Source organism: Vicugna pacos, chromosome 4 (genome assembly GCF_048564905.1).
Source record: "Vicugna pacos chromosome 4, VicPac4, whole genome shotgun sequence".
NCBI classification, from domain to species: Eukaryota; Metazoa; Chordata; class Mammalia; order Artiodactyla; family Camelidae; genus Vicugna; species Vicugna pacos.
Genome location: NC_132990.1, coordinates 62,226,957 through 62,251,491, shown reverse-complemented (window position 1 = coordinate 62,251,491; position 24,535 = coordinate 62,226,957). Strand labels below are relative to the sequence as shown.

Here is a 24,535-nt window from a genome sequence, read left to right as displayed (position 1 = left end):
CTCTCTCTGTCTCCAGCTGGGGCTGGTCACAGGGAGGGGAGGGGTCCCGAGGGAATCGGGGGTGGTCCTTGGCGGGGCCTCTGGCAGTGTTTGGGTTGGAGGTGTGGCCCGGGTAACTGTGGTTACTGGGGAGGTGGGACTTCTCTGTCCTGGGATTTGTGTGATACTCGCTCACCCGGCAACAACCTGCGCAGCCTGACAACTCGGAGCCACGCGCCCTCCCCGGACGCCTAACGCAAGTTTCTTTTCCTCTTTTCGGCAGGGGTAGGGAGGTAGAACAAGGGCCAGCATGAGGGTGGGCAGCTCTGACAGTGGTAGGAACTGGAACGGACTGCAGGAATAAGGCCAACCTCTCTTGGTACACCGATGGGGAGACTGAGGCCCAAAGAGGGGCTGAGACTTGCCCAAGAGCGCAGAATGGGGCTCGCACAGGGCTGGCCTCTCCCTAGTGTGGTGGCTCTGGCACAGGTAGAGCCAGAGCCTTCTGGCTGCGCGACCTTGGAAGAGACTCTTCCCTACTCCTTTTCTCTGGCTTTTGTTAAAAGAAATGACAAGTTGGAGTGGATTATTACCTATGTTTCAAAAGCTTCTGCTTCTAAGTAAAAAAGTTGGAAAGGAAAGTTGCTGATAACAAACCTGAGCTCTTTGGAGCTGAGAAGAGAGGCTGAGACAAGCTGCAGTGAAAAGAGACATTGTTCCTGTCCTCTAGAACAGAAAGAGAAGAAATGAGTGAAACTAAAGCACGAAGGACTGAGGTTAGATCCATACAGGGACTTCCCAGTAGACATTTCCGTGCACCTCCTCTGGAGTTGGTGGGTTTAATTTTTTGGCTATTGGCTTTGTTTTGTCAAGAAACAGAATTTCTGCCTATCCATTTGAGGGTGCCTAACTCTGTTACTTACCAATAGAGGGTGGACCCCGGGGTCTTTGGGAGACTATTTGGATTTATTCCCAGGGGCAGTCTCAGCTCATCGGAAAGAGGGAGAAGGTGCCCTTGTGAGGCCTTTGTCTCCCAAAGTCCAGCAGTTTGCATTTGAAACGTGGTTTGGGCTGTTTCTTGCAAGGGGGTTTCATCAGCTCCCATCAGCCTGGAGAGTCCACTAGAGGTGCCAGGGTTTCCAGAGAGACTGGGAATGGCCCCGGCATTGCGGCTGTCATGCTGAGAGGGTATTTTGGAAACTAGTGCACACTGAGGGCATTTCAATTTACCCCTATGAGGTAGATAAGAAAGAGTATTTTTTTTTTAAGCATCTGGCTGTATCACCAGCTGAATTCCAGGTCCTTTTTATGTTTCCTCAGTCCTGGGAGGTGGGGCAGATCTGGAGGCTGGGAATTAAAAGAACTTGGATTGAATCCTCAGTCTGGCTTCAGTTCTGAGCACTCACTTTTCCCCTCTGTAAAATGGGAATGGTAATGCCATTTTTAAGGCTCAAGTGAGGTGGCATCATAGAAAGTTCTGTTCAATCCACATTCTAAGTTTGGAGAGAAGGAAACTGAGGTCCAGAGAAAAGAAGGAATAACAATAATAATACTATTGATAAAAATAGCTAATGTTATGGAATGCTATATTCCAGCCACTGTGCCAAGGGTTTTCCTGCAGTGAGTGAGCTCTGGGAGGGCAGGAGCTCTTGTCCATCTTGTCACCAGTCACCCTCCCTGTGCCCAGGACAGAGCCCTACATGTAGTAGGGCTCAGTATATTGTTGTTGATTGCCTAAATCACTTAGCGTTCACATTGTCCCCATAAGATGGGTGCTATTGTTTTCATTTTACAAATGAGAAGCCTGAGATTCAGAGAGGTTAAGTTGCTAACCTGAGGTCACACAGCTCTTCACTGGGGTTAGTCAGTCCTTACTTTGGGATGTTGCAGGGGTGTGTCATCTGAGAGCTGACTGTGTGGATCTCTTCCCAGTGCTGTGTTCAGTGATACCATGTTGGTAGCTTGAAATTGACCATAGTAAGGGTATTTATACTATGGAAATTAATAAATGCCTCAATTCTGGGCTTTTCTTCTCTTTCTTTCTTCCTTTCTTCCTTCCTTCCTTCCTTTCTTCCTTCCTTCCTTCCTTCCTTCCTTCCTTCCTTCCTTCCTTTCTTCCTTTCTTCCTTTCTTTCTTTCTCTCTTTCTTTCTTTCTTTCTTTCTTCCTTTCTTCCTTTCTTTCTTTCTCTCTTTCTTTCTTTCTTTCTTCCTTTTCTTTCTTTCTTTCTTTCTTTCTTTCTTTCTTTCTTTCTTTCTTTCTTTCTTTCTTTCTTTCTTTCTTTCTTTCTTTCTTTCTTTCTTCCTTTTCTTTCTTTCTTTCTTCCTTCCTTCCTTCCTTCCTTCCTTCCTTCTTTCTTTCTTTCATGAGAGCTGCATGTGAAGGCTGTTCGGTGCTGGAAGACAAGCCTTGCTTTCCATGGCAGTCAGAAGTTGGAGGGTTCCTGGTGATGTAGGAAACCCCAGGAAAGCCAGGCCAGAAGACTTATGCCCCACTACAGCTCCTGTAAAGTGTGGGATTTTGGAAGGAAGCTTTTATAAGATGAGGCTCCTAGTCTGTGATGTGAGTGATGCAATGTAGCTGCCCTCTGACTTGGGAACAGGTCATTCTGAGCCTGAATTCCAGGCCAAAATGTCTGGCTTTTAACCTGAAAGGGACAGCAGCCACTGATGGTCTTTAAGCAGGGAAAGGCTTGGCCAGAATGATGCTCTAAGAAGATTTATCCAGCAGCATGTGCTGAAGAGATTGGAGAGTGAGTTGGGGTGGGGGCTCTGGGAAGAGGCACTAGTTGACCAGGGGACCAGGAGGAAGCTAACAGCACCCCTGGTTTTCTGAGCACCTCCTGTGAGCTAAGCCCAGCAAATAGTCTTGTTACCTTACAGCCATGTCCCTGAGGACAGGGTTACCTGCAGTCTGTAGATGAGGATATCAGGGAGGTTTGGAAACATATCTAAGTTCAGAACTACCAGATTTAGACCCAGGCATCTCTGCCCCCAAACCTTCACATTTTAAATTTCTCAGTCCCTCCTCCATTCCAGCCTTCCATCCCATCTTGGCTCTGATCATCCTTCCCAAGTGTCAGCCGAACTCCAGCTCAGCTGCAGAGAGAGATCCCCTTTCCTAGGGGAAGTCTTGTGCCAGCCCCCAAGATCCTTGCTAGCATTCCCACTACCCTGCACCCTGAGCTGGGCCTAATCTATGGGGGAGGGGCCAGTGATCAAAGCCAGATTTGGATGCCCAGCTATGAATCTTCTTGGAGTCTTGAGACTGCAGCCAAGGATCAAGGACTGGGAGGGACCTCGAGGTCCAGGGGGCATTCAGCTCCCCCAAAGTCAAGGATTCATTTAGAGGGTAATACTTTACTTGTGGGTGCATATCCAACTCTGCCCCTGATGTGCTGGGTGACTTTGGGCAAGTTGTGTAACCTCTCTGGGCCTTCCCTTATCTGTTAAATGCCTGATTATGAGGCTCCAATCAGACAACACATGCTGTGTCCCAAGACGTTGAGAGTGGCTAAAGCTGGGATTGCTTGCTTTCCTTTTTGTGATCTGCACATAATCCTACATGTTGTGTAATGGCTGTATGTTCCTTGTGAAAAAGCACATGGTGTCAGAGTCTAAAAAGAGGAAGAGAGAAAGTGTGGGATGGGGGTCCTGAATGTCACAGAATGTCAGAGCTGCGAAGACCCTCAAAGGGCCCAACCACTATTCCCAGCTTTCATAGCTGGAGAAACCAAGGAGGGCTGTGTCCGCGCTCTCACCAGAATGGAGCCCTATACAGTGTACGGTGGTGGCTTTTGTTTGTTTGGCTTTGTTTTTTAATGTTCGTTTTACTCTTATTTTGGGGGAGTGGGTGGGAGGTAATTAGGTTTATTTATTTATCTTTTTAGAGGAGGTACTGGGGATTGAACCCTGGACCTGGTGCATACTAAGCATGCGCTCTGCCACTTGAGCTATACCCACTACCCCGTTTTACTCTTATTTTTAAAGCAACTGTTATTTTTAGAAAGTACACATAAGGAAAAAGAGTAAACTCGCCTTGGTTTGTTAACCTAATAGGGATAATTGTGAACATTTTGGAGTACCCCTCTTTTTCCCTCCCTTCCTCCCTCCTTCCCTTCCCTTCCTCTGTATTTTACTGTATTTTTCTTTAATGGACTGAAACTAGATATATATTAGTTTATAACTGACTTGTTCACGTAACGTATCACAGTTCTTTCCCATCACTTCATATTCTTCTACAATTCAACTGTTAATAGCTGCATTATATTCCTTTGAGTGGAAGTATCATAATTTACGTTAATGATGCCCCATTGTTGGACACTGAGGTTGTTTCCAACCTTTTCACCTACTGTTAAGGTTCAGTCGCAAAGTGACTAAGATTGTAGTCTCTGGATTCAGACGGCTTGATTCAAACCCGGCATGCTCTCCTGTGAAATGGGCATAATAATCCCCACCTCCTCAGATTGGCATGAAGATTAAATAATGAGATCCTAATCCATGGAAAGGCCTTTACATAATATGTGTGCAATAAAGTTTTGTTGTTAGCCATGCATCCCCACCATATGCACATTTTGTAGCTGTTGTTTGATTCTTTCCAAGGAACATAAATTTGAGGGTGTGGGTGTGTGTGTTCCTCACTATGGCCACACCCTCCTCATAACCCATGTTTCAGTTGGCTGAGGAAGGCCTGTTTCCTCCCCTCCTTAACGAGTCAGGGTAGGGACACAGTTTCTAGCTGGGTCAGTGACCCCCAGCGTTGATTTGGGGACCTCAGGGAAAAGGGTCACAGGGAGAGAGCAGCCTTTCTCTCCACTTGTGTAAAGGACTCAAAGCTTGAGCTGTGGCTGATATTAGGGAAGTTCCAGAGCCAGGAAAATTGAACTCAGTTTTGCAAGGAGCAGGCCATATGAACATTTCATGGATATGGCCAAAGTCATGTGCTCACGAACTCTGTGCCAGCTGGGCACTGGCCAGGACTTGAGGTATATAGTCTCAGTAACCAAGGATCCTGTGAAGTCAGTATTACCCCTATTTTACCGATAAGAAATCTGGGGTTCAGAGAAGTTAAGAGACTTGCCCAAGGTCACACAGCTTTCAAGAGAGAACCTGAGGTCTTTCTATTAACAAAGCCCTTGTGCCCTAAACGCCTGCTCCCTGCAGCCTCCCATCGGCACGGTGTTGCTGCCTGTGTGGGCAAGTGGAATCAAAGAACCCAGGAGATTTAGTGCTAGAAGGTCATTTCTGATAACCTCAGAGATAATCTCATTAAGTCCTGAGGCTCCGAAGCTAAGAGAGGGAAAAGCACTTGCCTGATTGATGTCACTCAGGCTGGAACTTGGGTCTCCACTTCCCAAGCCAGGCTTCCATCGGTTCTTCTGGGTCCCCTCCTGCCTCCTTACCCCCACACCCCTGCGAATTTTAACTATGGGGTAAAGTCAGCCACCTGAGTCGAAAGGAGTGAGTGACCTCAGGGTGGATTTTTCTTCCCCAGGGAAAGGAGATGTGGGGCTCTCAGGGAGGGGCCGAGGATGAAATAAGAGCCTTCAGCCCCCATGAACCCTCAAGGCACCAGCCCCTGGTTTCCCCCAGGATGTCCGAGAAGCTTGGTGGCCCCACGGTGCCCCCTGGGCCTCAAGACATCATCTAAAGTAGTAACTCTCCAGGGCTCATCACATCAGCGAGCGATGCCCATCCTGGTCCAGGGCCATGTACTGGGTGGCACCAGAAGACTTGAAGACAGACTCATCTTGCAGTCTGGTTAACATGCCAGGCACTTACGTGGGGCTCCAGAATGACTATGGAGGGAGGGAGAGGGGAGGGCGGGCAGTGGGAGAGTGGGTGAGAAATGTTAGCGTGTCATGACCCAGGCTCCCGTGGTAAGGACTGGCAGGCCTGTGCAGACGCAGCCCCATGTGGGCAAGCTTCTGATGGAAGCAAGCCCTGGCCGTAGTGGTCAAAGGTTTTTGTTTGCTCGTTTGTTTCTGTTGGGTGTCCAGGAACTAATCTCTTCCCCATCTCTGGGCCTCAGTGTCCTGGCCTGTGCAGTGGAATCCTACCCCTGTCCTGCCCACTTCCCAAGGCTATTCTTAAGCATCTGGTGCTATGAAGGATGAGAAAGCATCTTAGAAAACCAGAAGGCCCTGTGAGGAACCAGAGCCTCAGTGTAGAGTTAGAACCTTGGCTTAGTGGATTGTAGTTAGCTGGTAGTAAGCTCCACACTCGGTTTTATCGTGCCCGGGTTATTAATGATCTCCGCAGGCTACACGGCATGAGCACCAGGCATGGTGGCTAAGAGCTGGGTCTTCATGTGTCTGAATCTCTAGCTGCACTCAGCAGCTTTGTGACTGTGGGCAAGTTGCTGGGGCTCTTGGGACCTCTGTTTACCCATCTGTAAAATGGGGATGTTAGGTCAGTCTTGCTGGGTTGTTGTAAGGGCCGCAAGCCAGGCTGGGGTGACTGGCTAGATTCAGCAGATGGTCCAGCATGGGTTGCCTGTGCTTCTCCTCTGTGTCAGGGCCTGTGCTGGCCACTGGGACATAACATGAGCACTTCACTGAGCTCCCAATTGTCAGGCAGACATATCTAACGTCCAATTCCAAATGGTGAGGCCCCCACGAAGGCACGAGGAGCAAGGCACGAGGAGCTGGGATTTGCAGGCTGTCTGGAAGTCACCAGGGAGAAGGAGCGGGGGTTGGGTGACGAGGGGGAGCACCGCACATTTGTCCCAGGACAGCAAAGAGCCCCGTGTTGCCTGAGCTTGCTGAGAGGGGAAAGGCTGGAGCGGCAGCCAGGCCATGGAGTTTCATCTTTCCCAGAACATCGGGCAGCTAGCTAACAGAGTGTTTTAAGCACAGAAGGGCCGTGTTTGGATACTTCTGTTTTGGAAAGAACCCTTGGAGCAGTGTGAGGAATGGATTGGAGGGACCCAAGAGCTTTCCAGGAGAGGCTGTTATGGGAGGCCATGTGGGGAAGCAGAGACAGATTCTGATGAGATTTAGGAAATAAAATCAATCGGCATTAATGATGGATTGGTTATGGGGTGTCAGGGAGAGGATGATGGTTGGTTCTGGCTTGTGCACATGGGTGAGAGGTGGGCCAAGCTGAGGAAGATGGCTTTGAGAGTGGCAATATAATGAGCTCGGTTTTGGATAGAGGTGGGATTTGGCCCTGCCGGGAGCGGGCACCACACAAGCAAAGGCAGGGAGGAGGGTTAGTAAGACTGGGGTGTCAAAGAAATGGAACAGGGTGCATAGGAGGCTGTTTCCCTCGGGGTCTGGGTTATCCAGGGGTCACGGGGCGTGCCTGGCTGCAGCAGCCACCTGGCGTTGATGGCAGTGCTGCCTGGGTTAATGACCAGGGAGGGAGGGTGAGTGAGTGACGGGGTGTCAGGGCAGCCCGCCCCTCACACAATGGACCACATGGTCACCAGAGCTGGCAGGGAGGGGCCTCATTAGGGTTTGGCTCTGCTCCACGTTTGGCTGGGGCTTTGGGTAGAGCCCCGCCACCCAGATGTGGGTAAAAGGCGGGAAGAGGGTGGGGCGATTACTGGGATGAGGGCATTTGGTTCTAGCTCCGCCAGATACTCACAAACTGACCATGGGAGGACTCATTCATTCATTCATTCATGCTCCAGGTCCCTGGCTCTGCACTTTGCAAGGGGATCTTGGCAGCAGCCCTGTGGGGTGTTATTCTTCTTAACCCTGTTTTATAAATGAAGACACTGAGGCTTGGAGAGGTGAAGCTTCACAGGTCACAGAGCTAGTAAGAGGTTGGGCTGGGATTTGAACCCAGGTCTGCACTGACTGTAAGATGCATTTTTTTCTCCTACACGGGTGGTTCCCAAACCTGGCTGCTCATCAGAATTACCTGGAGGGCTTTTTGGACAATGCAGAGGACAGATTCTTTTCTTTTTTCTTTGGTTTCCTGAATTAGATTCCCTGGATCCTAGGTGGGGCCACCCCTCTGTCCCGGCTCCTGCTTCTCCCTCTTGGCTCCCTCTGCTCTGGGCACACAGCCTCACTGGCCTCAGAGAAAGCCCAGCTGGGTCTTATCTTGCCCTTTGTACTTGCCCTTCCAGAATACCCTACAGCGAGCCCTTCTTGTGGTTTGCTCCTGCCCATCCCATCTCTTCCTTCCAGTCCCTTGTTCGAATGTCACCTTCTCACAGAGACCTTTCTGGCCACCCTCAAGCCCTCATCTCCATCCTGTCACTTTCTGACCTACAGATTCTCTCCCAGGGCTGCACATCCCAGTAACCTGGGACGCTTAAATCGCTGATGCCCAAAGACAAACTCTAGGTCTGAGTGAGTCCTGGGTATCAGGATAACCGAGAGCAACCTGGGATATGGATCACCACCTACCTCATCCTCTCCACCTTGTTCACACCTCTCTCCATGTTTGTTTGTTGTCTGTGTCTTGGAGCCAGAGCTTGGCCTGTCTTGTGTCCTGCCATATTCTCAGCATCTGGAAAAGCACCCAGCACACTACAGGAGCTCAGTAAGTCTCTGTCAGATGAATGAATGGAATGAGAGGGGTTTGGGAAAAGGCAGCTTGCCATCTGATGAGCCCTTGGAATAACAGGGGAAATTCACATGATCAGCCAATTCCCCACCTCTGTGCTGCCTGGAAAATCCCACTGTAATTACAGGCCCAGCTTGGGGTGAGGACAGTGCGTGGGATGGCAGGAATCGTTGCAGCCTCCCTGAGGTGTTGGGTCGCATGTTGGCAGACAGGGCAGAGAGTCAGAGCCCGCAGTGTGCCAAGCAAGCATCCGATCTGAGCTCCCATTGTACAGTTGGGCACTGTGCCCTAGTGAGAGAGGGAGCCTCGAACAAGGTTATGCCCTGGAGGGAAGGCGCTAGGAGAAAGCTCTCAGAGGGCTGAGGCTGCTGGAGGCTCCCTTCCAGGCTCAGCGTGACGTGTGGCCTTGGCCAAGCCTCTCACCTGCTTTGGGCTTTATTGTCCGCAGTTGCTGAGATGGCTCCAAGCTCTGACACTGGGGGTGTCCGGAAGTCCTTTCCCGAGCGGCGCAGACCCACAGAGGGCCCGCAAGGGGTTAAGCTCCTTCTGCTCACTCACTCTGCACGCAGACAAACCCCCTCCTTCTGACAAACACTTGTAGGAAATGAGGCTGGGCGCTTCCTGCCGAGGCGAGGCGGCCGCAGCCCAGCCGCAGCAGGGGCGGGGAGAGGTGGGGAGCGAAGCGATGCTTGTCTGTGAGCAGCGCTGGCGCTGGCGGAGCGGCCTGGAGGCGGGCCAGGGCTCCGAGGAGGCAGGGGCTCCCCAGGTTTGGAACAAAGACTTCACAGGCAGGTCCCCTGAGCCTGGGTCAGCGGGATGGTGGTGGATCCAGAGAGAGGTAAGGGAGCGGAGGGGGGCGGGCTGGGGGGAGCCGCCTTCCCGCTGGACGGGCCAGTCACAGGCTCTCTGGGACGGTCTGGGCGGCTGGACCAGCCCAGCCAGGAAGTTGCAGCTGTGGCAGCTGCATTACTTCTCTCTGGCTTAGGGGAACCCGGCCCCGGGGCCAGGGTGAATTTTAGGGGGATTTCCTCAAGCCTCGGGATGCCGGATCCCAGTCTGAGCTCTGATTCTGATCTTTGCGAACTTGGGCAAGCGCTGGTCCCGCTCTGTGCCTGAGGTGTCCTCATCTGCACGTGGAGAGTTAGTCCCATGGGCTGCTAAGGGGCCCCAGACATGATGTGCGGGTGAGGAGCAGCCAGGAGGCAGCAGGGGGATCCCCACTAAAGAGTGACCCTTTTTCCTGCAGAGAAGGAGCAGGAGAGGAGCCAGGGATGGTGCAGAAGACCTGGCCCAGCCCTTCAGGCTGGAGGGATGAGTCCACAGCAGAGAGGGGCACCTTTCCACCTTTTCCTTCTCCTTGGCCTCTGCTGCGGGAGAGAGCTGGGGGCAAGGGGAACATCCGGAGGGGGAAGTGGCTGATGCTTCCCCGAGGGACTGGTTTCTACACGGGTGGCTGGTGGGAAGCCCTTGAGAACTGCAGGTCTGTGCCCTGCCTGCTCACTGATCAGGGAGGGCAGCCGAGTCTGGGGCTCTTAACTGCAAAGCCCAGCCTTTTTGGAGGGGCCCTGCTACTCGGTAGGGCGAGTCTTTCTTCCCCTTTCTCTCACCGCCCCACCAAGTCTGATGGACTTGGTTTCACAGTCACAGGCCCCAGGTTTCACACTTCCTGATTGTGAGGTCTTGTGAGAGCAAGCCGCCTCTCTGCGACTCAGTTTCCATACCTGGGAGATGTCAGGGTCCTGGGAGGAGCAGTGGGGGCACCTTGGAGAGCCCTGGCTGGATAGTGAGAGGCTTCAGAGGGCACGAGGAGGCAGAAGTGGGCTGTGTGGCTGAAGGTGGTAGAGGAGAACCCAGGGATTGAGCCGTAAAGGGAAGGGTCTTCGGTTTTGGACTGAGGGGCAGGGAAGCCCTGTGAGGGTGGCCGACCCACTTGGGAAGTGGAGAGACAGACTACAAGGGTCTCGTAGACCCATGAGAGAGTCAGAGGCCGGGGTGGTGTGGATGGAGGGAAGAGACATACAAAAGGAGGGGGGAGTGGGTGGTGCTTCCTTGTGGGGCAAGTCTCTCCACGGCTGGCAGGGCCCCTGAGCCCCAGAGAGATGAGCCCCACAAGGACAGCCCAGCCCTTGAGGGGACTCAGTGCTCAGGGGGCTCTCCTGGGCTCAGCCTTCAGCTCATACAGCTGGACCTTCACCCTCGGGAGCAGCCCTGTGCCCTCAAGAAGGCTGACTAGAACCACCCTGCCTTTGGCCGCCATTCAAGGACCCCTGTCCGAGCTCTCTCCAAGGTCTGTTCATTCTTTCAGACCTCTGTGCCTTTTCCTATGCTGTTCCCTCTGCCTGGAATGCCCTCCCTCATTCTCCTCCCCCAAATCCTCTTTGTCTCTCAGGCCCAACTTAATATTTCTGTCTTCAATAACCCTCTGTACCCTCATTTGAAATTTTGGAACACTTTTACTCCTGTCTGTTGTTCCTCATGTCTGTGTCACACTTGGCACATAGTAGGAGGTATAGGGTTTTTATTAAAGTTAATTTGCACCCAGTGGGTGCTCAGTATATATCTTTGTTACTCTGCAGTGGGACCTCAGGGAGGAGGAGGGGGTTAACAGATCTGAGGCTGTGGCCCTTAGAAGCGAGAGAATCAACCAGGAACCTCAAAGTTCACGTAGTCTCATCTCTTACCTCCCAGCCCCCCCTAGCAGGGCGCTGCTCCCCTGTGGCAGCAAGGGCAGGTGGCATTTTCTCCATCTTACAGAGGGAAAAACTTAAACCCAGCGGTTCACAGTGGAGAAGCAGCACCAGGCCCAGAAGCTGGTCTCTGGACACCCTGCCTGCTTCTCTTTCCCAGCAGCCCCATGAGCAGGTGTCCTCATCCCAGCATGAGGTCAGCACACGCTTGGCACTCGTGTGTGTTTGTTGACTGGCTGACAGCTGGTCCTGGGCTCTGTGGCTTGCGTGGAAGGCAGAGGTTTTACTCAGGAAAGTCTCATAGGTTGGAGGCCCTGGGGAGCATGTGCAAAACTCCAGCCAGTGACCACAGTTGCCTCCGATGAGTGGCTTCCCCTCGTCACAGTGAGATTTCTGTAACGACTGAGTCATCCCAGGAGACAGGATGTTCCTCTTTGTGCACCCCGAGGTCTCTGTGATTGAGCAGGCTGCTCTGTGGCGTGGCTAGAAAAAAGCCCTTTAAAAAGTCAAAAAACCACACGCCTCCCCCAGCCCCTTCCTTGGCGGAGGTTTCAGAAACAGAAAAGCAACGGCTTTTGGCATCTCGCACACCTGCCATGGTAGCAGGATCCAGAAGGCCCGGTCAAGGTCAAAGGGTGGGGCTTGCTTGCCTAGGGTGCTGGTTTGAAATGCAGATTCCTGGGCCCTACCCCAGGGCCACTGAGTCCAGCTCTCTTTGTGTTGAATTCTTAAAGGATTCTTAGGAGCACTCAAACTGGCAGGAATTTCCAAGAGGGCTACAGGCCCCCCTGAGAGGTTGTGGGAAGCAAGAATTAGAGCTTCTTTTTTAAAATACTTATTTTCTATTGTATCTTTTTAAAAATTCAATTTTGGATATATATATATTTCTCAAACACATGTAAAGTATTCGTGTGAAAATGCATGTATATAAGAAATACATATATTAGGTATATGAGCAAATATGTCTTTAGTGATGAGTTGTGTGATTAAAAAAAAAAAATACTGGAGACCACTCCCTAGGCCAAAATCGACAGTTTCCAATCTTACTTACTGTCACTAACCAGCTGGGTGATCTTGGCCAAGTCACTATTCCACGCTGAGCTTTAGTTTTTGAATTTGAAAAAATAGTTTTCCTATGACCTACTTACCTGTTTGCAGAGAGGACAGATGGAGAGCAGGTAGTAAAGCTTCTAGCCTGGGCCGGCACAGAGAGGGCCCAGCATGTGTGGTGGGGATCGTGGGGAGGCTTACAGGGTGATCGGGGGGTGGGGGGAAGTTCTGGGAGGAGGGAGGAAAGCTGAGTGGAGGGAAGAGGCTGAGGCCTTGGAGACCCTAAGGAGCAAGGATTGTGGCCAGAAGGAGGGGAATGTTAGTCCCTGTTCCTACCCCAGCCCTTGAGAAGGCGGCAGCCAATCCCTGGGGGACTTTCTATCCAGAAATAGTAGCCTGCTGACTTTTCTCAACTATACAAACCGAGGCTCTGACCACCCAGTTGCTCACGAGGCTGCAGGGACAAACACAGCCACATCTGTCCCGGGAGGCCTGGAATTAGTCTTTACAGCATGGAGGGAAGAGCCGGGACCTGGGCTGTAAGGTGACCTCTCACCCTGGCCTGGTGCTGACCCAGCTGGGGCTTCAGGCAAGGCCCTCCGCTCTCTGGGCCTCAGTGTTCTCACCTGGAGTATGGGTCCTTGTGCGAGCATCTTGGGTGGGACCATCCTGCTGCTCTGTAAGCTTTGTGCTTCCTGGGCTCAGAGGAAGTGTTTGGGGGGTGTTGGTCATAGCAAGAGGGTGAATAAGAGGAGGGAGAGAGGAGATGGAAGGGAAGGAGAAGAGGGAAAGGAGGAAAGGCTAACAGGCAGGCGGGGAGGAGCCCTTCTCCAGCCATCCTCCCACTGCCACAACTAGTTCCCTCTGCAGCAGGCTCTCCCTTCTGATTCACTCTCCCCAAGCAGCCAGAGAGAAACTTCTAACCATACCTTGGCCTGCTCTCCCGTGCCAGAGATGTACTTCAAACCCCCAACAGGACCCGAGAGGTCCCCCGACCCTGGATCTGGCTACCGCCTCTCCATGCCCACACTCTGCTGTCAGAGCCTCAGCCCCCACCCCAATACCGCCACAGCCATCCTGAAGCCACTTCCATGTCCCCCCTCCTGGCTCCAGGCCTTTGTATTTGATAGTCCCCTTGCCTGGAATGTTCTTTTTTTTAAATTGAGGTGAAATTCGCATAACTTAAAAATAACCATTTTTTGCCTTATTTTTTAAAATTGAAGTATAGTTGATTTACCATGTTGTTTCATGTTAGTTTCTGGTGTACAGTGTAGTGATTCAGTTATATATATATGTGTATATATATATACACACATACATATTCTTTTTCATTACAGGTTACTACAAGCCATTGAATATAGTTCCCTGTGCTATACGGTAGGACCTTGTTGTTTATCTGTTCTATACATAGCACAGTGTATCTGCCAAGCCCAGACTCCCAATTTATCCCTTCCTTCCCCCTCCCAACCCAGTAACTGTAAGTTTGTTTTTTATATGTGTGAGTCTCTTTCTGTTTTGTAAATAAGTTCATTTGTGTCATTCTTTAAATTCCATATATAAGTGATACATATGATGTTTGTCTTTCTCTGTTTGACTTGCTTAGTATAATAACCTCTAGGTCCATCCATGTTGCTGCCAGTGACATTATTTCATTCCTTTTTATGGCTGAGTAGTAGTCCATTGTACATACATACCCCATCTTCTTTGTTTAGTCATCCAAGTGAACAATTCAGTGGCATTTAGTGTGTTTATAAAGTTATGCAAGCACCACCTCTATCTAGTTCCAAAACATTTTCATCATCCCAGAAGGACACCTGTGCCCATTCAGCAATCACTCCCCACTCCCCACTCCCCCCTCCCCCGGCTCAAGCACTGGTCTGCTTTCTCTCGCTATGGATTTACCTATTTTGGGTATTGCATCTAGGTAGAGTCATACAGTGTGTGGCCTTCTGAATCTGGCTTCTTTCACTTAGCATCATGTTTCTGAGGCTGGTCCTTGCAGCACGTGTTGTCAGTGCTCCATTCCTTTTTGTGGCTGGATGATATTCCATTGTATTCATGGACCACAACTTGTTTGTCCATTCAGCCACTGATGGACATCTGGGTTATGTCCCCCTTGGCGACCGTGAATAGTGCTGCAAGGAACGTGTGTACATGTGTTTGTTCAAGCACCTGCTTTTCAATTATTTTGGATACTGGAATGCTCTTTTCACCATCTCCCATCCCGCACAATCTGAACCGTTACTCAAGGGGTGTAAGGGAAGCTTCCCAGAGGAAGCAGCCTCTGAATGGGACGTATCCTGACCTCCTGGGCCTGCGCTGGACCCCTGGGTGCCCTCCCCGTGCTTCCCCATCACCCCCACTTTGATCTGTAGTTGCTGGTTGTTTGTCTGCTTCCTCCTGGGCCCTCAGTTCTCGTGTGAGCAGGGCCTGTGCCCCAGCACCCGTGTGCTGAGCCTGGCTCGCGATAACGAGCCCCAGCACACATGGGACACCTACCGTGTGCCAGCCTCTGGGCTCTTACCCTGTATCTCAGGTGATTTCACAAAACTCTTGAGGGAGAGTTGAGTTTCTCCCTAGTTTTTCTAATGAAGAAATCCAAGGCAGGGTGACTTGGCCAAGGTCACATAGCTTCACAGGGGTGGAGCCAGGAGCGGAACTAGGGCTGTCTGATTCCAGAGTTCCTGCTGGTACTTTCTGCTTCGAAGAAAGGAGGGGGCTCAAGGATTAATGCTGTCCCTTGATTGTGTCCCCGACAGGCCACAGGAAGGATGGCTGGTGCTGAGCGGAGCCGGTTGGAACTCTGGTGCCCGTAGGGGCAGCTCCACCTCTTGAAGATGAAGGGGCCCAGGTGAAACACAGGCCGGGCCGCATGGCCAGCTCCAGGATGGAGGTCTGCTGGGCTGAGCCGGGCCCGGGGAAGGGGCCACCGCAGCGGCGGCGCTGGGCCTGGGCTGAAGAGGGAAAGGATGCTGACGGGAGTACACGCAGCTTGGGAGAAAAGGGGCCCTTTCCCAAAGCCAGCAGCCCTGAGCTCCTGGAGGACTTCCGCCGGGCCCAGCAGTGCCTGCAGCCACTGGAGTGGGGCCCAGACTCACAGCCTGATGGGTGCCAGGATCCTGAATCAGGAGGGTCTGCAGAAGAGGGTAAGACCTACTCCCCCACAACCCCACAGTGGTGTCCCCAAAACATCCCACCTTCCGGCAGGAGGCAGCAAGTGAGAGGGAGTTTCAGAAATTTTTAAAATTAAAATCTATGAAGCCTATAATTTAAAAAAAGTTAAAGATTTAAATTATATAAACAATATTGTTCATTGCAGAAAAATCAGGAAATACAAGCCAAAAGAGAAAAAACTAAAAATTACTTATCATCCAGATACTTATTACTTATTATCCAGCTCTTTTTCATGTGCATATATATAAATGTAACATGACCATGGAAGAGTATTCTGCAAACTATATTGTAACTTGCTTTTTTTGTAATTTAATAGACATGAGCACCATCCCAGCTCATCAAATATTCTTCCACAGGTCATTTCTAATGCTTGTGTAGGAATTCCATGGTGTGGATATCCTCTTACTGCTAGGCCTTTAGGTAGTTTCTAGATTTTTGCTTTTATAAATAATGCAGAGATATGTCATTAGTACATCTTTGCACACTCGATTTGATAATAACCTCAGTAATTTAAATTGCTTGGTCCGGGAGTTAGGCCCATTTTTTAGATTTTTTAAAAATCCCAGTTAGCCATGAGAATGATGGCATCCCTTGGTTTCTAAAATAACTGTTCTCTTTGCATCAAGACCAACTGATACTAAATTCCTAACTAATTCCTAAATTCCAAGTTCCTTCATCTCTCCGAATCTTTGAAATGGGCGTGATAATACCACTGAATTTGATTACGTAGCGCCTGTTGTGTTGGCATATGAGTGAAACGTCCCTGTGTACGATTCTGTGAATCAGGCAGTCCCCCGTGGGTGGCAGAGAAGCCATCAGGTTGGTAGTGGATTGTGCAGTGACCTAAAGTTCCTTGGCCAGGTTGGCTTAAAGTGGGGTTTGCCCACAGCTACCCACTCAGGAGCCGTTTTCTGAGCTCTCCCTAAGGGAATGGTGACTGGGATGCACTGGGATGAAAGGGCAGAGGCATCTCTTCCTGAGGTCACATGGTAACCCCCTGCTGTGATGTAACAGCTGCTGCCACGTCCTGGGCCCTTACTGTGTGCCAAGCACAGGGCTGGGCAGGACGAGAGCCACGTCCTCCTTCCTTCCTTCCTCACCACCTTCTGCCACGTAGGACAGACTAGCCTCCAGGTAGAGTAAGGATTGCCTGAGAGGCCAGTACTCGCCCAAGGCACCCAGTGAGGGATCAGAAGATCTAGGATTGAACCCAGGGCTGCCTGGTTCCAGAGCCAGCTCTCTTCACCCCACTGCATAGCCTCCATCAGCAGAGACTAATTTACCTGCATGGCTGGGAACTTGGTTCTAAATCCAGGACTGCTCTGAACCACTGCATAATTCTTAGCAAGCTACTTAACCTCTCTGGGCTTCAAGTATGCTTCTGTAAACAAGAGAGATATACTGAAGGAGATTTTAAGGAGTTGAAAGTTGTGGAGGTGCCAAGGGTAAGGGAAAGAGCATGGGGGTGCAAAGAGTGATATAAGGGTTATGACAAAGGTGCATCTGGCCAGAGAAGAGTCTGTGCCTGGTGGTGCCCTGACAGTATTTCATGAAACTCTGAATCTATGCCAGAGTCTGATACAGGGTAGGTGCTCAATAAGACAGAATAGGTGCTCAATAAACATTTACTGCATGGATGATGCATAGATGGATGGATGAATGCTGGATGGATGGATGGATAGATGGATGGATGGATGGATGGATGGATGAGTGGGTGGATGGATGGATGGATAGATGGATGGATGGATGGATGGATGGATGGATGAGTGGGTGGATGGATAGGCAGATGGATGGATGGATAGATGATGTGGATGATTAGGTGAGTGGGTGGTGGATAGGTGAATGGATGGATGGGTGAATGGTGGATGGATGGATGATTGAAAAGATGGATAATTGGATCAATTGGTGAGTGGGTGATGGATGGGTGAGTGGGATGGATGAATGGATATCCGTTGAGCTTCTACTACGTAATCATTACAACTACCCATTTTCTGGGAGCTTTGCATACCTTATTGTCCTCCTTCCCTTCCTTCCTTCTTTCCATTCAGGCAACAAATATTGAGCACCTTCTCTGTAAATACAGCAGTAACCAAAAACTGACGGTATCTTTGCCCTCACAGAGCTTACAGTGTAGCAAGGGAAGAAAGTATTAATGAAACAATCACGTAAATAAATGGAAAGCTGCAGCTGTAGTAAGTAGTTTAAAGTCGAGGTATTCAGTCATATGAAAGCTTATAGAAGGGAGATTTTGACCCAAGTTAGGGAGATCAGAGAAGACTCCTTTGATGAGGTCAATGTTGAGCAAATGCCTGAAGGACAATTAGGAGTTAACTAGGGAAAGGGAGGGAGAGGGGAGCCTAGCAGAGGGATCTGCACGTCCAGAGGCCCTGTGGTGGGAGAGGATGTGGCATGGCTAGAGCAGGGGGAGGCTGAGGGGGACCATGGAAAAAGATGGATCAGAAAAGCTAATGAGGGGTGAAGACAGGGGCCGTAGGACCGTATTAAAGGTTCAGCTCTCTCCTGGGAGCAACAGGAAAATATTGATGAGTTTTCAGGTGGACGACAAGAATGAGGATTGAGATTTTTAGGTGACTGCTCTAGTGGTCCAGGCAAGAGAGGATGTTAGCTCGAGCAAAACTGGTGGTCCTGGACTTTAGAGCAGTAGGTGAGTTTGAGAGCACCACAGGAGGTAATCGTGACAGGACCAGGTGACAGATTGGACTGTGGGGGTTAGGGGGAGAGGTGGGCAAAGTGCCTCCCAGGTTTCTGGCTTGTGCAACAGGATGGGATGATGTTTCCATTTCCCAAAACACTAAGGGGACAAGCAGGTTTGAGTTTGGAGGACCTTTGAGACAACTAGAGGAGGTGTTAGGTAAGTGTATGGCCATATTCAGGGGGGTGGGGGTGGTCACTGGGCTTCTTGCCATCACCATATGATGAGGGAATGAAGGTCCAGAGGGGTGAAATGACCTAGGTGGTGTGACAAGTTGTGTCCAGCCCTAGTATAGACTAAGCAATGACCTGTCTTTCCAGAGTCTGAAGCAGAGGATGTGGACAGCCCTGAAAGTTCCAACTTGCCTCTCGGCTGGCTCCCCCAGCAGGACCCTCAACCAGGCATGACTGAAGAGGAGCCAGATGAGACCCTGGGAGGTGCTGAGGTCCAGGAAGCTGGAGAGAGCTCCCCGAGACTGGGGTATGAGACCAATCTCAGCTCGGGGGGCAATGGGAACACCAGCCCCATGGCTCTGGGGTGGTGTCAGCCCACAGGCAGGGTGGCTTCTGGCAATCAAGCCAGTGGAGACAAACTTCCAGAACATTCTGAGGTCAACCCAACTGTTGACTTCAGCTCTGCGAGGTCCTGGAGCAGTGGAACTGTGAGCCTCAACCACCCCAGTGACAGTCTCGATTCTACCTGGGAAGGAGAGACCGATGTCCCCCAGGCCCCTGCCCTGGCAGAATCTTTACCACAGAGCCCCAGCCACCACCTCCTAAACCCAAATGACAGAACTGGAGGAAGCGTTGCTCTGGTAACCCCCACGGAATTCCAGGAGTCCTCAGCACCTCCAGCCCAGAGCCTCCAGTGTCCTGCAGACAGATGGAGGAGAGAAGCTACCAGCCTCTCCTGCCCTCAGCCCGGGGACCAGCCCTGGAAACGGACACGGATATCACCTAAGCCGCTCCCTTCCCGATTCACCGGCTCCATCAGCCCCATGAATCCCTCACCTGGGCCAGCTCGGCAGGACAGGCCACCGCCCAGGCCAGGCGCCACTCTGGCTGGTCACTCATCTTCTGGTGCCCCTAAGTATGGCCGGGGGCGGCTGAACTACCCACTCCCTGATTTCTCCAAGGTAGGACCCCGGGTGAAGTTCCCCAAAGATGAGAGCTACCGCCCCCCGAAGGCCAGGAGCCACAGCAGGCTGCCCGAGAGTCCTGCCAGGCCGCTGATTTTCAAGTCACCTGCCGAGATTGTGCGGGAGGTGCTGCTGAGCAGCGGAGAAGTCTGCCCTGGAAAGGACCCACCTCCTACCCACCCCATCACCAGGGTACCCCAAGAATTTCAGACACCTGAACAAGCCACAGAGCTGGTCCATCAGCTCCAGGTAAGCCAGGTTCATTTCTACATCAAGGCTCCTGTTGGTCTGGACTGGAGGCTGGTTGGGGTTGGGGGCCTCGGGGCTGGGCCAGGAGCCCCCTGCTGGTGAAGGGAGGGTTGTGCCTCCTCAGATGAAGAGAGTCCCAAGCCCTTTCTTTGCTCAAGAAGAGCAGCCATTGTACTCATGCTACAAGGCTTGGCCGTGTTTGTTTGTTTTTAACTTCTGCTACAAAAAATTAAAAACACATAAAGAGAGAAAATAGTATAATGAGCCCCCCTGTACCTGACACCCAACTTCCACCCACAGACCCATCACCGAGCCCTGGCGGCCTTTCTCATCTATGGCCTTACTTCTTTCCCTACTCACTCTGCTTGGGTATTTTGGAACAAATTTCAGGCATTAAAACATTTTATTCCCAAATAGGTTAGCGTGTATGTCTAAAGATTAGGAATCTCTCTTAAAAGTAACCATACCATCAGCATGCCTAAAACTTAACGCCGATCCTGAATATTATCCGACATCCAGTCACTGTTCACATCTCCCCCTTTGTCTCATAAATGACTTGTTTATTTCAGTTTGTTCGAATCAGGATCCAAAATACGGCTCAGATATTGTATGTGGTCTGTGTGCCTTTCAAGTCTCTCCCCACCACTCCCCATCCCGGCCTTTTTTTTTTTCTTCCTTGTAATTTATTTATTAAGGAAACCAGTCTGTCCTGTAGAGTCTCCTGCACTCTGGGGGTTGCTGGTGCACCCTCTGGTATCTGTTCATATGTTCCGTTGTCCTCTCTTTGTCCTGTGTTTTGCCTGGTTAGAGCTAGAGCTGTTTGGGGGTTGTAATTGGCTGTTTATTTCCCCTCCAGATCTTGAGCTCCACGCAGATAGGGATTTTTTAACAAGATCCCATCAGAGATAGTGCCCTCAGAAGGCCTGGGCTGCCTGCTGGTCTTCCATTTGTGGTGTTAATGGCCACTGATTTTCATTGCTCCAATCCGGGCTTGCACTGGGAGTGACAAAGTATGGTATCCTAATGCTAGCATTCCTTCCCCATCTATTTGCTGGAAATCTTCTATAAAGTAAAACTTTCCTTCATCACCTATTTGGTTACCAAGGTCTCCCGTTCACGTGGGAAAGACAGGAGAAATGCTTGATTCTGTCTTGCTAATCACCAGTTTTCAGAACAATGCGTCATTTCCCTAGCCTCCTTCAAAAGCGACCAGCGACACTTGTTTTTGCCTTTCCCCTTGTGATGAGTTGTTTTAAGAACCTCTTCAGTTTTGTTTATGGCAAGTAGTGACTCTGAGTAAATGCAGCTGTGATTTTTGAAGTCTTTGATTTTTCTACAAAGGGACCCTTATACAATTCAATCAGCCATTGAAATATACTTATTAAGCACATACTACTTAACTCCTGGGAATAGAGCAGTGGAGAAGAGAGATGTGGGCAGGGAATTCAGACAAATAAGCAAGTAGCTAGGATCCTCTGTGATGGGGGTTACGCATCCAGGTAAACCAGCCCAGGGGCCTCGCCCCTGACCATTGTCAGGGATGCAGAAGGGATGATGGATGATTTGTCCTACAGCCTCCATCGCTCCAGAATTTGGCTGTGGAGGGTCTGTATTGCATGTGAGCCTGAAGGGGTCTGTGGAACTACCACCACTGAGCTCTTTCACTCAGAGGAGCCCAGAGGCACCCTTTGAGGGGTGGGTTCTCTGCGAGGGTTCACACAGGGAGGGGCCTGGTGTGTGACCGCATTGCCTCCCTCTCCCGCAGGAGGACTACCACAAGCTCCTCACCAAGTATGCTGAGGCCGAGAACACCATTGACCAGCTGCGCCTCGGGGCCAAGGTACTGGGCCCTGTCGGGTGGAGGTGCGGCCAAGGGTCCCCAGGATGACAATTTTCCATAATCTTCAAGAGCAGCCACTGCCTCCTGCCTCCTGAAACCCTGGGGATAGGAGAACCTGGTCCGTCCTTGTTCTACCTCAAGGTCCCTCTGTGACCTGGAGCAGTGACCTTGCCCTCTCCAGGCTCAGCCTCCTTTACTGTTGATGAGCTGTGATGTCCTTGAATCCCAGAATCTGGGGTTTCACCAGAAGCTCTCTCCTAGATGAGCTCCGGGGTAAGACCACGTAGGTGGAACTCCTGGCTTCATTACTGACCAACTGTGTGACCTTAAGGAAGTTACTTGGGCTCTCTGAGCCCCAGGGGAGTAGCCCAGAATTTCTGTGCAGCCCCTGGGGGAGATCCTTCCCAGATCACACCATTGCCTTTCTCCTTCCCCACTGTCTCACCCACAGCGTCTCCCCTCAGGTACCCCGCTCCCCGCACTGAATGCCTAGAGTGTGACCAGGGAGTGTGGAGGGGGAAACCCACTGCCCACGTCCTGTCCAGTCCTCACCTCGTCTTGGGACGAGGCTGTGAATTCTGCACTTGAGACCTTCCCCTTTTCTGGGGTGAGGAAGGAAGTGGGGCCTGTCGCAGCCCCTCATGGCTTCCTGCTTCCCCCTTGCCGCCTCTTGCCCCATCAGGCAGCAGTGGGGGAGGGGTGGGAGCTGGGGTGCCGAGAGGCGGACTCTCCCTCTTGCTTGCTTCCTCCTTCAGGGCTCTCACCCTGGCTGCCCCGTCCTGGTCCAGGACCTCTCTGCCTGCAGGGCGCTGCTCTTAGCCGCCTAGTGGTGCTTCTTCCGTGAAGTGTCCCTGACCCCGAGGCAGCTGTGATGAGCAAAAGCAGGGGCCCCATTCCAGAAGCAGGACTTCTCCTGCTGACACAGGCAGGTCCTTTCCATCCTGGCCTCCTTGGGCACAACGGTAAAAGGGGGTTGGTTAATCAGACCTCCTGGGAGCCAGTGGGCTCCTCCCACCCCCACCATGTCTTAAGGTTTCTCCCAGCTTCTGAGCCAGATTCAGGGGCAGAAGGGACAGGGGGAGTAGGGAGGGCCATCGAGAGGGCTTGGAGAGGCGTTTTCTCTGGGCAAACCACATTCTCGTGGCTGCAGACCTAGAAGGCCCAAGGAGAAAGGAACTGGTCATCGAGTCCAAGTCCTCAGCTCTCCCATCTCACAGATTGGGGAATTGGGACCCCAGGAGGGGCAGAAGTTGCCAAAGGTCGAGGTCGAGGCTCAGAGCATCTCCTTCCTCCTTGCCTTCCTCCCTCCTTTACTCATTTAAGGGAATGAGTCAGTGTATAGAAAGTGCATACCTGGCACCTGGCAGGTACTTCCGAGGAGTTAGGGAATATTATCGTGATGAATAGTATTAATATGAAAGTGTTCATTGAGTTCACAGTGTAGACACGGGCAGGGGGACACAATGAGAGCACAGCCATGTGCCTTGTCTCCTGGATGCTCCCTTGACCCAGGGAGGACTCCCCAGGCCCCCGAGTGTGTGACGGAGGCAGAGGAGGGAAGGTAGAAACCCCTCATTCGATCCTCTTCACAAGAGAAGACAGGCTCAGCCAGGTGGAGCAGTTTGCTCGACATCCGCATGGCTGGTCAGGGACTAGAAGCTGGGAATTAAACCTGTGTCTGCCTGGTTTCAGAGTGGGCACCATTTCCCCCTGCCTGGGTGAGCCCAGATGGGACCCTGGCAGTGGGCATGTGGCAGAGGCTTAAGGACAGGGCAGAACGATGATGATATAGTGATAACAACAATAGTAGTAAGCGATGTTTACTGACCACTGTCTTAATTTACCAAGGGGGAAACTGAGGCACAGAGGTTAAGTAATTTGCCCAAGATCACTCCACAGGTAGGTGCCAGAGCTGGGGTTTGAGCCCAGTATTCTAGCTCCAAAAGCCTGCTTCAACACCATGCTCTCTAGCAGAACCAGACTCGATTGTGGGCTCTGCCGCTGGGGAGACTGACCAGGGAGTCTCTCGGTCTGGCCTGGGAGCACCACTAGATCCGGGCTGGGGGTGGGCACAGAGCCTGGGCTGGTCAGGAGTCACTCCTGATGACCAGCTTAGGGCCAGAGTTTATGGGGATGTCGTGCCTTCACTGCCCTGTGGCCACCCCCCTCCAGCTGCTGTCCCCCATCTCAGCTGCAAGGGGATCTGGAGGGGCTGAGGAGGCCAGAAATTATCCCAGAAAGAATTGGAGGGATGACATAAAACTGCCTTTCCCAAAGTGTGTGTTCTGATGGCCACCAGTTGGTCCAGAAGCCCCTGGTGGAGGTGGGAGTGGGGGTGAGGGTTGGGATGGAGTGGGGATGGGGGTGAGGGAGGCTTGTGTGTTCTGGGGAATTGGAGAAACATTTCCTATTCTCTTCACTCCTTCCACTCCCCGCCCCATTCATAAAGCCCATTAGCATTTTAAAGGCTGTGAGAAACCCGGCTGTGCTGAGAATAGTCAGTTATTTAACCCAATGTTTCCCATACTCACTGGTCCACCCTTCACTGCTTAACCCCGCTGAGGGAGCCAATCCAGCCTCAGAGAGGGCCAGGGGACACCCCAGTTTAAACGAGGGTCCTGGTGTGGGTCCTGGTTGTGTCCAGAGACAGATCTGGGAGGGACGGGCCTGAGCAGCTCAACAGTTGCCCTCACTGCCCCCAAGATCCCTGCTGCCTGGGCTGTCCACGGGCCTTTGGTCCTCTGCTGAAATAGAGGTGCTGAGAGCCACTCGTTTCTGTGCTGGGCCTTTGATGGGTCAAGCCTGAGGCTGGGGGACAAGCGGGATGAGGCAGGGAAGCACGCAGGAGGGCTGGGCCTCCCCTCGATTTGGGTCACCTTGGGAGGAGAGGGGTGCTGGTAGGCAAGTCCCCACAGGCAGGCCTGAGCAGATGGCCAAGGGGATTATTAAAATCCAGCTTTGTTCTCATCAGAGGCTGGGCCTGAAGGAGAGGGGGGCAGCAGGGGCGAAGCCACAGCTGGGCCATTGTCCCTCACTTTGGAGTAGATTTTCCTGCCACAATCAGGACGTGAAAAGCAGCTTAAGCAGGGAGAGGCTGCCTGTCTAGGGGCTAGGAAGCTCCCTCTACCAGGCCCACCCTGAATTGCCCACTCCTGACCTTAGGGCAGCAGGGAGCAATAAGATG

At 51.7% G+C, this 24,535-nt stretch overlaps 1 protein-coding gene across 5 annotated transcripts in view; it reads left to right on the top strand.

Moving 5' to 3' along the window:
• The window catches only part of AKNA (AT-hook transcription factor), a 53,133-nt gene that overhangs the window by 351 nt on the left and 28,247 nt on the right, over window positions 1-24,535 (top strand). The window contains exons 1-4 of one of the 5 annotated variants that reach the window (XM_006211367.4): window positions 9,201-9,338; window positions 14,997-15,383; window positions 18,445-19,511; window positions 21,277-21,351. In XM_006211367.4, coding sequence (XP_006211429.1) covers window positions 15,110-15,383; window positions 18,445-19,511; window positions 21,277-21,351 — 1,416 coding nt within the window. In that variant the 5' untranslated portion in view covers window positions 9,201-9,338; window positions 14,997-15,109. Of the gene's footprint in view, window positions 1-9,200; window positions 9,339-14,996; window positions 15,384-16,460; window positions 16,546-18,444; window positions 19,512-21,276; window positions 21,352-24,535 lie in introns of those variants that run through there. The other 4 variants (XM_072959994.1, XM_072959995.1, XM_031677452.2 and 1 more) reach the window with 4 other exon arrangements.